This window comes from Pelobates fuscus, chromosome 5, assembly GCF_036172605.1.
Source record: "Pelobates fuscus isolate aPelFus1 chromosome 5, aPelFus1.pri, whole genome shotgun sequence".
In the NCBI taxonomy this organism is placed as follows: Eukaryota; Metazoa; Chordata; class Amphibia; order Anura; family Pelobatidae; genus Pelobates; species Pelobates fuscus.
In genome coordinates, this window is record NC_086321.1 from 126,256,991 (window position 1) to 126,271,011 (window position 14,021).

General features: G+C 38.7%; 1 protein-coding gene across 1 annotated transcript in view; it reads right to left on the reverse strand.

Annotated features, from left to right (window-relative positions):
• TCTN1 (tectonic family member 1) overlaps positions 1–14,021 on the reverse strand; it is a 42,113-nt gene that overhangs the window by 7,329 nt on the left and 20,763 nt on the right. The window contains exons 6-11 of the mRNA XM_063454244.1: positions 11,615–11,718; positions 11,490–11,510; positions 9,419–9,532; positions 7,354–7,479; positions 2,749–2,831; positions 1,095–1,235 (exon numbers count right to left, since the gene is read on the reverse strand). Coding sequence (XP_063310314.1) covers positions 1,095–1,235; positions 2,749–2,831; positions 7,354–7,479; positions 9,419–9,532; positions 11,490–11,510; positions 11,615–11,718 — 589 coding nt within the window. The remainder of the gene's footprint in view (positions 1–1,094; positions 1,236–2,748; positions 2,832–7,353; positions 7,480–9,418; positions 9,533–11,489; positions 11,511–11,614; positions 11,719–14,021) is intronic.

Consider the following 14,021-nt stretch of genomic DNA (forward strand, 5'->3'; position numbering starts at 1 on the left):
TTATAATGAATGCAGTGCAGTGTGTGTATGTGCAGTGTGTGTGTATGAGTGCAGAGCATTGGTGGGGGGTGGGCATTTTATTAATTATTATTTAATTATTATTTTAATATTTTTTTAAAATGTTATTTTTTTTAGGTAACTTTTTTTTATTTTATTATTATTTGTATTATTATTTTTATGTTATTATTTTAATTATTTTTTGTTTTATTATTAATATTTGTATCGTCCCCCCTCCCTGCTTGTTAGCTGGCCAGGGAGGGGGGCTCTCACTCCCTGGTGGTCCAGTGGATGGGCTGTAGGAGGGGGCTGTCAGGAAGCTGTTACTTACCTTCACAGCAGCTCCTGTCAGCTCCCTTCTCTCTTCTCCGGTGCATGCAGCTCCCAGGTCAGCTACCTCTGCAACTCTCGCGGCCGCACGGAGCGTTGCCACGGTAACCCGTGGCAACGCTCTGACCCCGCGGCTCTCGCGAGAGTTGCAGAGGGAGCTGACCTGGGAGCTGCACGGACGGAGGAGAGAGAAGGGAGCTGACAGGAGCTGCTGTGAAGGTAAGTAACAGCTTCCTGACAGCCCCCGGTCCATGTCTGTATTATGGCAATGTAAATTGCCATAATACAGACAACTGACTCGAGTATAAGACGAGTTAGTGTTTTTCAGCACAAAAAATGTGCTGAAAAACTCGTCTTATACTCGAGTATATACGGTAACTCTTCATGACGGAGAATTGAGCAGTGAGACTACAGGGGCATAATCTATACACCACGACTTCTTCATTAAACAGTTTTTTTGGTGCTTGGAGTGTCCCTTTAATCATCTGAAGCAATATTATTAGATGTTATACTTTAAATTCTCCATTAATAAACATTTCGTTTCCAAAAAGTAACAGACAATATATGTATTATAAACACCTTACTGTAGTGGTTATGGTACATTGAGTCTTTCTTTAAAAACTGGGGCTCTTCCGACACCCAACGCTCAGTTTCTTTGCAGCTAATGATAAGTTACAAATGAAGTAACATATCTTGGGTTACAAAATATAGATTTTTTTCTCCAGTCAAATGAGAAAGCTATTTAGAAGTATGTATTAGTTACTTACCGCAATATGCAACCAGACACCATGTTATAACCAAATAAAACTGTTGCCCTGTTGCCATATTCAGCCAAGCAGCTTTGGTCCTTTGAGCTTTTCAACAGGGTCAGTTGGCCGAATCGGTCTGTACTCTGAATAATACCAGACTTATAAAAGCTTTGTTAAGGAGCATCAGTTATGGAATTTGCTACATTTACTCTATTTTTAAAGCAGGCCCCATTAATAAGCTATTTTGTGGAACAACTTAATGAAGCATTTTTCACAGAACATGTTCAAAACCAGAGTTTACACCAAGCATGTCAAACTCGAAGGCTAGCACGGGCCAAATAAACAAGGTTTAAGTTTATGTGGGCTGCAAAAAAAAAAAAAACCTTAAATTTTTATAGAAACGTAGGTTTGTTTTGAAAAGTACAGTATAAGAAAAAAACAGCATCCCCTCTGCTAAACCCCAGTCCCCCCCTCTTTACTAATTCTCAGCCCCCCCCATCCCCCCTGAACTAAATCCCAGCACCGCGACTCTACTAAACTCTGGCCCTTGATTAAAAAACAAAACAAACAAAAAATGATGTGGGGCCTATCCCTGGGGTCCATTGAGGATCTCCTCCCGGGAGCTCAGTCTTCCTGCTCCTTACTGCTCGCGCGCACCCTCTGTAATGATGCCGGGTGCTGGAATGACGTCGCGAGCAGTGAGGAGCAGGAACACTGAGCTCCCTCGCTGCCGCCACCTTCCTCTCCCCCGGCAATATGGGGAGAGCAGGTGCCTACTCTGCCTTAGTAAGCATGTGAAACTCGCGGCTCACTGGGCCACAAACATATAATTGTGGGCCACGAGTTTAACAGGCTTGGTTTACACCTTTGTTACGACTACACCATGTATTTTAACGTTAACCGGTATAAGCAATAAGCCAAATTCTAGTACAATACCTCCATTTAAAAAAAATAAATAAAATTATATAAGAGAAAATCATTTATCCAACACCTGAGATTTAGGTATTATATTTGTTAACCTCTGTATGGATTTTTATTTCCGCGCTACAGGAAAACGTTAACACTCCTTTCTATGGATTCTTTCACTGACCCATATCAAGGTAATGACAAAGGTAAGTCAACCCCAAACACTTTCACATAACGAATCATAGAGAGTCAAAGATGACACTGTTCTTGTTTCACACATAGGGTTATCTTTGGAACATGAACATTCTTGTTATATAAAAAGTCGGTAATACAATAAGGAACATTTTTCATGTGATGCTTGGTTTTCTTTTAAATCTTATATCAAAGATTTAGCAAATGTCATGACAACAAAATTCCGACCAGGTGCAGCGAGGGTACAGCAGGCAAAAGAGGAGGAGAAATAAAAAATGTGTCTTTCCTCCTCTTCTCTATATATTCGTTCCCTGTGCTGACCACGGGTGCAAAGGACAGAACTTATAATGATTGACGAGGGCCTAAGAAGGTTACGAGAAAACAAGGAATTTAAATGTTATTTTTCACACCTCACAAATACATATTTGTTAAATATAAGCACAAGTAAAGATACTATTGAAAATACTGGGAAGGGACAATTTCACATAAGAATTATCTCTTCTAAATTGAACATGTCAAGAAATAGATAAAAATCATATTACAAAGATAAGATGGTGTAAAAAAAAAAGGATATTGTGGCAATTTAAATCCCGCCAGAAGAGGTAAGCCAACCACGTAACCAGGATTTCCACTGAGAAAAGATGGGGTTGTTCCTTCCTGTAACATAAGAATATATGGTAGAAACTTTGATTTAAAAGCATTGTGAGATAAGGTTGAATCAGTGCTACATGACTACCTCCTTCCTTTCAGCTTACACCAGCAACACAAATTGGTAAACAGTACCATGTTCAAGCAGCAACAGTTACTTGGTAGCGTTAATGATTTCACAGGTCGAAATAGAGAAACTGGCTTTTCAATTAATCATCAGTTATCTTACACAGAGACAAGCCTTTGCTGCAGGACCCTTTCAAAATAGCTCAAGGTTCATTTGTATGAAGTCCAAGTGGAACTGAGAAAATGAATCACCTAAAGACCATAAAAATGTATTTATTTCAAATTTCCTTTATATAAACCTATATCACTACAGCTGAGGGCAATATTTAAAACATATAACTATACACATTGTTTATGGATTGTTTACAGTAACCTAATGCTTGTTTAACATTAATATGTGTACATTGAGAAAAGGAGTATGAATTAGGGATCATCACACACGAGAAGGATTTGGGAATTGTTATAGACAACAAATTAGGCAGGAATATGCAATGTCAATCTGCAGTTGCTAAGGCCAGTAAGGTTTTGTCATGTATAAATAGGGGCATAAATCCTCAGGATGAAAATATAATTTAGCATCTTTATAAAATCGCTGGTAAGACCAACCTTTGCATATGCTGTGCAATTTTGGGCACCTGAATCATATCATGGCACTAAAAGTGCAGAGACGAGCTACAAAATTGATAAAAGGAATGGAGCATTTTTACGAAGAAAGGATAAAAAATTTAAATCTTTTTAGTTTGGAAAAACGGCACCTCAGAGGGGATATGATAACATTATACAAATATATTCAGGGCCAGTACAAACCATTATCTGGAAATCTATTCATAAACAGGGCTATACATAGGACACAAGGTCACACATTTAGGCTGGAAGAAAGGAGATGTCATCTAATGCAAAAAAAAGGTGTGTTTTATTTTTTACAGTAAGAACAATAAGGATATGGAATTCTCTGCTTGAAGAGGTGGTTTTATCAGAGTCCATACAGATGTTTAAACAGCAATTGGATAAATACTTGCAAACAGCGGGGTACACACAATCCATGGGGCCCCGGTGCAAAACGGATTCGTGTTTTTTTTGCCTTCTTTTGGATCAACAGCAAAAACATATGTGAGGAAGGCTGAACTTGATGGACACAAGTCTCTTTTAGCTATGTAACTATGTAACCACAAATTCACAAATAGATATGGTTTAAAATTGTGTTTCAAGTTTAAATTTACTTACTCTGTTTTTTGTTTGGAGTAACCCTTTAAGCTTTTGGCAATATTCATGCATAGGCACCCCTCTTACTGGGGTCGCTCCTGCATGCTGCATGATATGACTAATTCTTCCTCCTGTCCCTCAGTTGACTCCTATATACAGGATATTTAATTTAACAGAACAGAGTTTTGGCTTGTTTCTATAATTACATAGGTTTTTATGAATTACTCACGATGGTGAGTGTTTTTCAGATATACCAAGTTACTCTAGTGACTGATTGCTAATTTAGTTCTCAATTCTTTTATTACATCTGTTATTGTGAAATGAACTTCAAAGCACCACCTCAATGATATTTGCTACTCTGCTCTCTCTATGTCATTTTTTTCCATCCCTTCTTAACCCCTTAAGACCGCAGCCAAATGTACAAGTTGTGATCCAAAAAAACCGTAAACAAAACCTGGCATTTGCGCTACATGTCTGTCCAACCGTAATTCACCTCTTTCATATTAAATGCACCCACACTTATTATATATCATTTTATTCAGGGGAAACAGGGCTTTCGTTTAACATCAAATATTTAGGTATGGAACATAATTTAATATGAAAAAAATATTACAAAAATGAGAGAAAATAAGATTTTTTTTAAATTTTTTTAGTTCTACGTGACATTCTAACTGTGAATGTCATAATACTGTTTGCTTTTACTGCAATAAAATACACATATTTGTATTCAGCGATGTCTCACGTGTAAATCAGTACCCCCTATGTACAGGTTTTATGGTGTTTTGGGAAGTTACAGGGTCAAATATAGCATGTTACATATTTCAGTTTTTTCACATTGAAATTCGCCAGATTGGTTACGTTGCCTTTGAGACCATATGGTAGCCCAGAAATAAGAATTACCCCCATGATGGCATACCATTTGCAAAAGTAGACAACCCAAGGTATTGCAAATGGAGTATGTCCAGTCTTTTTTAGTAGCCACTTGGTCACAAACACTGGCCAAAGTTAGTGTTAATATTTGAAAATGCAAAAAACTAATTTGAACGCAAATTTTGGCCAGTGTTTGTGACTAAGTGGCTACTAAAAAAAAAAACCATACCCTATTTGCAATACCCTGGGTTGTCTACTATTGCAAATGGTATGCCATCATGGAGATAATTTTCATTCCTGGGCTACCATACGGTCTCAAAGGCAACCTGGCGAATTTTAATGTGAAAAAACTGAAACGCAAACCTTATATTTGACTCTGTAACTTTTGAAAACACCATAAAACCTGTACATGAGGGGTACTGTTATACTCAGGAGACTTCGCTGAACACAAATATTAGTGTTTCAAAACAGTAAAACGTATCACAACAATTATATCGTCAGTGTAAGTGCCATTTGTGTGTGAAAAATGCAAAAAATGTCACTGTCACTGACGATATCGTCGTTGTAATAGATTTTACTGTTTTGAAACACTAATATTTGTGTTCAGCGAAGTCTTCCGAGTAAAACAGTACCCCCCATGTACAGGTTTTATGGTGTCTTGGAAAGTTATAGGGTTAAATATAGTGCTAGCAAATTAAATTCCCTATAGTTTCAGCATGGGTTGTCAGGCAGGTCCCGCTAATTGTAATTAATAAAATGACCTAATTATGTAAAATTATTACATAAATATATGCGTAGAGTTATTATATATATAGGTGTGTATATATATATATATATGTGTGCATATATATGTATATAATTTTTTTTATTATTTTTATTTATATATATATTTAGTGATATATACGTATATACTTATGTATATAGATATATATATTATTTCGTTCTACATGTATTTTGATATCAATATATATATATTAATTTTAAAATACAGTTAGAACGAAATTTCGCATGTTTATATATTTTTTATCTATTTATTTTGTATTATTTTTTTTAACGTATTTATATATTTATTTATTTTTTATTATATATAAATATATATATATAATAAAAATTATATATATATTTAATCAATATCATTGTACGTGTATTTTGATATTAATATATATATATAATTATGTATATATTAATATTAAAATACATGTAGACAGTGTATGTATATTTATGTGTATATGTGTATATGTGTATATATATACTTAGATCATATATATAATAAATATATATATGATCTAAGTATATATAATCTTATTTTTACACTGTTTTAACAGATTTTATTTGAATTTCAGACAGCAGGGGGAGTACCTGTCATTACAGGCACTCCCCCTGCTGGCATTGACATGGATGGCTATGCCGTCCATGTGATCGCGGGGTCCTCGCAAGGACCTCGCGATCACATGGCCCTGGGGGGCCGAAGAGGATGGAGGGGGACTCCCTGGGCTCCCAGGTAAGTCCCCCATACCGCGATCGCCGGCGTGGGATAGCCGGCGACCGGGTAAGTACATAAGACCGCAGGACGTTCTATGCCGCCCTGCGGATTTTAGAGCCATCTAAATAAGGACGGCATAGTACGTCCTGCGGTCTTAAGGGGTTAAAGGAAAACTATAGTGTTAATAATACAAAACTGAATTCCTAATTCTATAATGTCCCTCTGCGCCAAGTGGTGTATTTTAGTTTCGTGCTTCCCTAGGCATGACTAAACTTGGCCACCTCTTAATCTAAATTAACCCCACCCCTCCCTGTCAAGGCCGCACCTCATCCTGATTAAGACCCGCACCTTCCTCTTTAGGCACCACCTTTTCCTTTTAAAGCTCCATCTTTTCCTCTTCGGACCTAATCATTTCAAGCACACACACTCTTACTGAGCCATACACGCACTTATTGGCACACACACTGTTTAACCAACACACACACACACACACTTACACTGACAGACAACATATCCTAACTAATACACGTACGCTCACTGACAGACAATCATTGTCTCACACACTGTTTAACTGACAGACACACAGTGACACAAACACACTCTCAGATACACATACACTCACTGACAGTCATTGTCTCACACACTGTTTAACCAACACACACGTTCATTGACTGACACAAACACACTCTCAGATACACATATACTGACTGACATACACACCTGACAGACACAAACTAACAGTCACACACACACATTCAATGACAAACACAGACTAACTGGTATGAAACACACAGTCCTTCATTGACAGACACACATGCAGACACACAAACATTGACAGACACACATACACTCAATGACTAACAGATTATCACTGATTTGACAGACACACTCTCACAATACATTACATACCTGAGTAAAACGAATTTGAAAACTTTGCTGTAGAGGAAGCACCAAACTGTCGATTGCTCCCAGGGTGAAAGAAGTTGTGACATTTGTAATTGTACCTTGTTGTGTATAGGTCATCAAGTAACTACCCTGGAAGGGATAGCATAAAAATGAAATAAAATTATTTTAAAATATTTTTTAAATAAAGTTTCAAAAATATAGCTTAACATTAATATTTTAAAAATACTTATTTTTAAATGATACTGTACTTAGAATGTAAAGTCTTTAGGACAAATGTCATCCATGCACTTCACGCTTTAAAAAAAAAAAATGCATTACAATTAAACAATACTTAAAGGAGCACTATAGTGCCAGGAAAACAAACTTGTTTTCCTGGCACCAGGAAAACAAACTTGTTTTCCTGGCACTATAGGGTCATTATGTCCCCCCGACCCTCAGGGCCCCCCTCCTGTTGGGCTCAAGAGGTTAAAACCCCTTCAGCCACTTACCTTTCTCCAGCGCCGGGCTCCCTCTGTGCTGGGAAACTATCCATCCCCAGCCGATGTCAGGTCTGAATGCGCATGCGCGGCAAGAGCCACGTGCATTCAAACAGCCCATATGAAAGCATTACTTAATGCTTTCCTATGGACGCTCAGCGTCTTCTCACTGTGATTTTCACAGTGAGAATCGTGGAAGTGCCTTTTAGCGGCTGTCAGTGAGACAGCCACTAGAGGCTGGATTAACCCTCAGTGAAACATAGCAGTTTCTCTGAAACTGCTATGTTTTCAGCTGCAGGGTTAAAACTAGAGGGATCTGGCACCCAGACCACTTCATTGAGCTGAACTGGTCTGGGTGTCTATAGTTGTCCTTTAATTACTTTTTTTTTAAGGATTATGTATACTATTGGTATCTGACCAGCTGCTGCTCAACCTAACTGTGTGAGCCTGCAGCAGCAGGCAAGTTAGGCAAGAAAAGTTATTTATTTTTAGAAAATATTATCAATAGAAATTATTAAGCTTCTTTAAATCTAATTCAGTTTTATAAAACAAGAAGTAAAAATTTGATGACAGTTGTCCATTAAAGCAACACTGTCACTTTGTAAGTTTTAGTTTCAACTTAATTGTTATTTGTCCTTCTCTTTGTTTTTGTTTTTATAAATTCACCTTAGTTTTGTTAGTTAAACATAAGAAAATGTAGGGACTATTTTTTCTTATAGGGAGCATGATCTTTGACAAATTGTGTCAATGGCTGCAGTTTAAACAAAGTTTCATTTCAGTTGCAAAGATAATTTACCCACAATTCATCAATCACAATAATCCCACAAAAGGGCAAACTGCAGACATCATGGACAGAGGAGAACAAAACGGCAGCGCCCAAGTATTGAGATCCGGCACAAAGAAAAAAACATAATAAATATAAAGACAAGGGGCACAGGGGGGAGTATAAACATTAAGATACAGTGGGTGTTATACTTCCTGTCCTACCCACAATGTGATAGGATTGGCAATCTTTCTCCATGATGCTGACACGCTGGGCCTAGTCTCCTCTAGCCAGAACTAGAAGTATTGGCTACAGATTCATCATATTAACCATAGTGAATGTTCTGTTGTTGCTGTGCTTGAAAGCATGAGAACCACATGAAGGAGGGTTCTCCTGCTCTCTCCTGTCAGTCAGTTCTTCAGCATAGACCTGATGTGTGGGAGGTGCCTATTTTTAAACAGGTTCTTTTTTCCAATCAATACATTTACTATTATTTCTGCTAACATCATGTATAGATGGCATGTAATTTACTTTTAATTTAAACGGGTGTGTACCATGACTGTTTTGTTTGTGTGTGGGCAGAAGTACACATTTCGACTCACACTGGTAATGATTGTAGTACCCCTTCAACAGGTGGTAAGGTGCAACAGAGATAACTTGGCAGTGCCTAAATAATTGGAATATTGAGCTATAACCATCTATTAGTATGCAAGTAAAATGAAGGCCTTGGTAGTAGTATGGGACTTGAATTTTTGAGCTATGATAGTTTATACATATAAAAAAAAATAAAAAAAATACAAATACAAAAATATAAACATAAAGAACTTACCTCCAAAACCACCCAGCTGCAATTTTGTGTAGTGTTATCCAAATCAGCAATACTTCCTGGTGTGAGAGTCCCATTTAGTGATTTCAGAGTAACAGATGTTACTGTAACATTAATCTAAAATACAAAAATATTATGTTAGGGAAGGAGTTTTAGTTGTTGAAACATCAGAACCACTTATAATTCCCCCAACTACATTTTAGGAAAAGTTTTTCTTTTTGCAAATCATTTTTATTGAGGTGATGGTAATTACACAGAATATGCGATAAATACATAGATTGAATATCATATAAGTGATAACATCTGCATTAATACATGTATGAGAGAATTGCACAATTTCGTGAAAATATTTCTTGAGCAACTGAACAATTTAGACATAGCCACGATTTGATCTCATCCACTTAGATCTAACCACCCAGAACATGAACAGGTAGTCACAGGTACTTATGAGTATGTTGCTATAAGAAGCAGGGAATGAAAGTTATGTAAGATAATATAGGCAACGTAAAGGAGAAGTAAACAACAAGAATAAAACAATTAATTTGCACCTTGCAGAGACTTAGAGGTGGTGGTATCTAACTAAAACAGAGAATGCGTATGACCACAAGATATGCCACTTGGAGGCCACATTTTGCTAAGAGAGAACAAGTAAGCTTGGTAGCATGAATAGGAAAAACAAAAGGCTGAACAAATCAAAGGCTAAGCTGAGGGCACTAAATAAAACGGTATGAACCCATGATCCTGCTAAGTAATGGCCTATGCATGGTCAGCTGTGTGTTATAGCCATCTCGGAATCCTGTAACCGCATCATACCAGCCCCAGGCCTGCACAAGTTGTCACCATATCCCCACTGTCTTGAACTTGGGTAAAGTCCAAAGCACTGTTCTCGGCGGGTTGCGGTGTCCGAGGTAGACAATGCCTCTACTGCAAGACCCTATGAGGGTGTGGGGTATCTACCGCAGTTGACTCCTAGCCCACGAAAGCGAATCTTCTGAGAGACGAAGGGAGTGCTTGCTGAATTGCCAAAAGGTGCTGCGCTTCAGCCAGCTGAGGTAAGCATATTGTCGCTGGCTGGCTTAAAGGGATCCTATAGTGCCAGGAAAACAAACCTGTTTTCCTGGCACTATAGGCTCTTGGAGAGCCCTCCTCCCTCGGCGCTTAAAACCCCTTCAGCCACTTACCTTAATCCAGTGCCAGGCTCCCTTGGCGCTGGTGACCTCTCCTCCCCCGCCATCAGCTCCTGAGTGGAGCCGAAGGCGCATGCACGGCCAGAGTTCTCTCTTCCTTCCTATGTGGTTTACATTTTAAAATTAAAAAAGAAAATGATGTCAAGTGGATACTTGACATGTGCACTTACTTTTCCTGCTGTAAAACTGTTATTTGATCTTGACTTCAAGTAAAGCATAAAATAAGTCCGTAATGAACGCTGCGGCCAGACTGATTTTCCTCTCTAGTCGGTTCTCTCACACCTCACTCCTCTGCCAGTCCTTACATTGGCTTCCTGTATGCTATAGGAGTCAATTCAAGGTACTAATTCACACCTATAAAGAACAACTCTAGCCCCTCTTATATCTCCTCACAGATCCATAGGTATGTCCCTTCTCGGTCTCTCCGCTCTGCCCTTGACCACCTCCTGTGCGTTGTCCGCACCCGTACGGCCAACTCACGCTTGCAGGAATTCTCGCGGGCGGCTCCCTTCCTATGGAATAGCCTGCCTACCGCCATCAGACTCTCCACTAGTCTTGCATCTTTTAAGAAGTGCATTAAAACCCATCTCTTTAGGAAAGCTTATGACCTCTCAGAGTAACCTCTACCTCACATACCCGTCTCTTGCTCTCTCCTAAAGAGCAGCCCACCTTATTTGACTGCAAATTCCTGTCCTAATGTGTTTTACACCCCACCTCCTATAGAATGTAAGCTTGATTGAGCAGGGTCCTCTTCAACCTATTGTTCCCGTAAGTTTATTTGTAATTGTCCTATTTATAGTTAAATCTCCCTCTCATAATATTGTAAAGCGCTACGGAATCTGTTGGTGCTATATAAATGGCAATAATAATAATAATATTGTACTTACCACAATTTGAGAATTTGGCACCTGTAATAAATAAACAAATACATGTGTTTGATCTGACAAGTATATATTTGGAATTATGTTTAAAGAAATCAGACTACTGAGTGAGGCACTTCCTGCATACTTACAGTCAAAATGCCAACATCTGTGTATGTCCTAAGAGATAATACAGTAGGACATTGAGTTATCGCTGTGTTTCGACTACATTTGAAATCTTGATTCATGAGGAAACCTGTGAACAGGTAAACAAAATAGAGCTAAACATTGAATAGGAGAAAAACTGAAGCATGATTATACATGTCCATATCTTTTTAGTGTCACCCTTCCTAACAAGACCTCAAGTGAATTAGCTTTAAAATTATTCAATACTGTTAGAAAAAAAGACAAACTTTCCAAATGATTTCTCTACAGAGGTAACCATTTAAATCTATGGAATGGTTGTAGATAAATAATTTAGTAATATTTTTAACAGTATTGATTCCTTTGGAAAGAAAAATATTAAGTATCCCTGTGTCTTTTCTCAAGCAAAACAAAATATGACTGTGTTGAATGATAACTGCTGCATGGGATTTGGTGCACTGTAACCTAGACAACTAAAGGTAAGCATTATGCTCTCTGTGATATGGTACAGGCTGTCACTTCCTCCCAGCATCCTGCAGGGAGACAGCGCGGGAGGAGGCAGCGGCAGTGTGAGGGGAGAGGAGCTTGAAGAGCTCCAGACCCCTCACTCCCACCAGCAGCAGGACTCCAAGCCACCCTCCTGGCACATAAGGTAAGCTGACAGGAGGGTGGCTGGAGATATTAAAAAAAGAAATCACTTGTATGTGTGTGAGTGTGTGTGAGTATGAGTGTGTGAATAAGTTTGTGTACAAGTGTGTGTTTTTATGTCAGTGTGTGTATCTGTGTCATGGTGTGGGCATGTATCCATGTTTGTGTGTGTCAGGGTGCATGTGTGTATATCTATATGTATGTATGTGTCGGTCCATATGAATTTGTGTGTATGTGTAGGTGTATTTATATGCATCTGTGAGTTAATGTGCATGAATATATGAAAGTAAGTATGTATGTGGTAGTGTATGTGCATACATCCAAGCAAACACCAGCACAACATACAAGCACACTCCTGCAATCTAACTCAAATATTACATTCACACACCCCTGCATTCAAACTAAAATATATATATATATATACAAACACACTCCTTCACTCAAACACAAATTCTTCAGACAAATGTACATCCGCATTTAAAAGTGAACATTACTTTTAGACACACCCCTGCAATTAAACGCAAGCATTACATACAAACACAAACACAATAACTATACACAAGCACCCCTTCATACACCAACACTGTACATTACACTATAGCGCCAGTAAATGCTGCAGCACTGTTCAGATATACAACCTAGAAATGTTGACTTGGGGTACTGAAATATTAAGGGCGCCTTGAACCTAAAAAGTTTGAGAACCACTGGGTTAGGCCCATTGTGGCTTCTGTACTAGAATCTATCCAACATAACTGTTGTGGTAGATTCTATCATAATTTCCAACCCTGTTTGATGCCGCCACTTCTTTTTTTTTGGTAAATATCTTTTTTATTGGAAAGCAGACAAGATATATGCGAAGAGTCAGTTAAACAGTAAGGTCAATAGAAAATCTGGGACTTACAGGTTCCAACTTCCTAATTATCAGAAAGAGAAACACACAGGTTTCATTGAAGAGAACAATATTTTCCAAGACGTTTTTGCATAAAACCACAATAAAGGAAAACTTTCCATTTACATATGTGTGTCACAACTGCTAGTGTGGTCCAACACGCAGAAACTATGTAAACTTATACATAGAAATAAGAAAGGAAATAAAAGGACAGAACGTAAACCAGAACTTAGAATGGCCGGACTAATATATTAGAGATAGAGAATGGTCAAAGGGAAAGCCGAGGTCAAGGAAGCCAGAAATACACAATACCGTTTAAACAAGCCAAATCAAGGGAACCAGAAATCGGAATAACCAGGAACAGCCAAGATCAGAATACCAGAATATCAATATCACAGGGAAAAACGCACTCTCAGGAAACCAGGAACTGGAAACCACGACAGGGTACTGGGGTAAATCAGGGATTTAAATATCCCTCTCTGGGCTCTGATTGGTCAGGTGGTGTCACGCGCACGTCTGTATAACTTTTCGGGGCGGTGCCTTTGATGGACGCGACCGCATGGTCGGCGCCATCTTTGGTTTGGGCACACTACCCAGAAGATGTGGAGGAGCGGTTCCCGGCTCCCCGACGAGCAGGTAAGCTCGCTTTATCGGCGCGGTCGTGCCGGTCGGGCACAGACACGCAGTGCGGCTGGCCGGGAGCCGTAACAATGTGTAGATGTAAATTTTTCAGTAGCGACTTGAGTGGTACTCGTATGTGCCTATCCAGGCAGGTAAATACAGGAGTAGGGTGGGATACACAAATCTCAGAGGAGGTCTAGCAAGATTAGCGTCTCTGGACCACAAATGACTAGACTGTGCTCAATGTGTATCACACC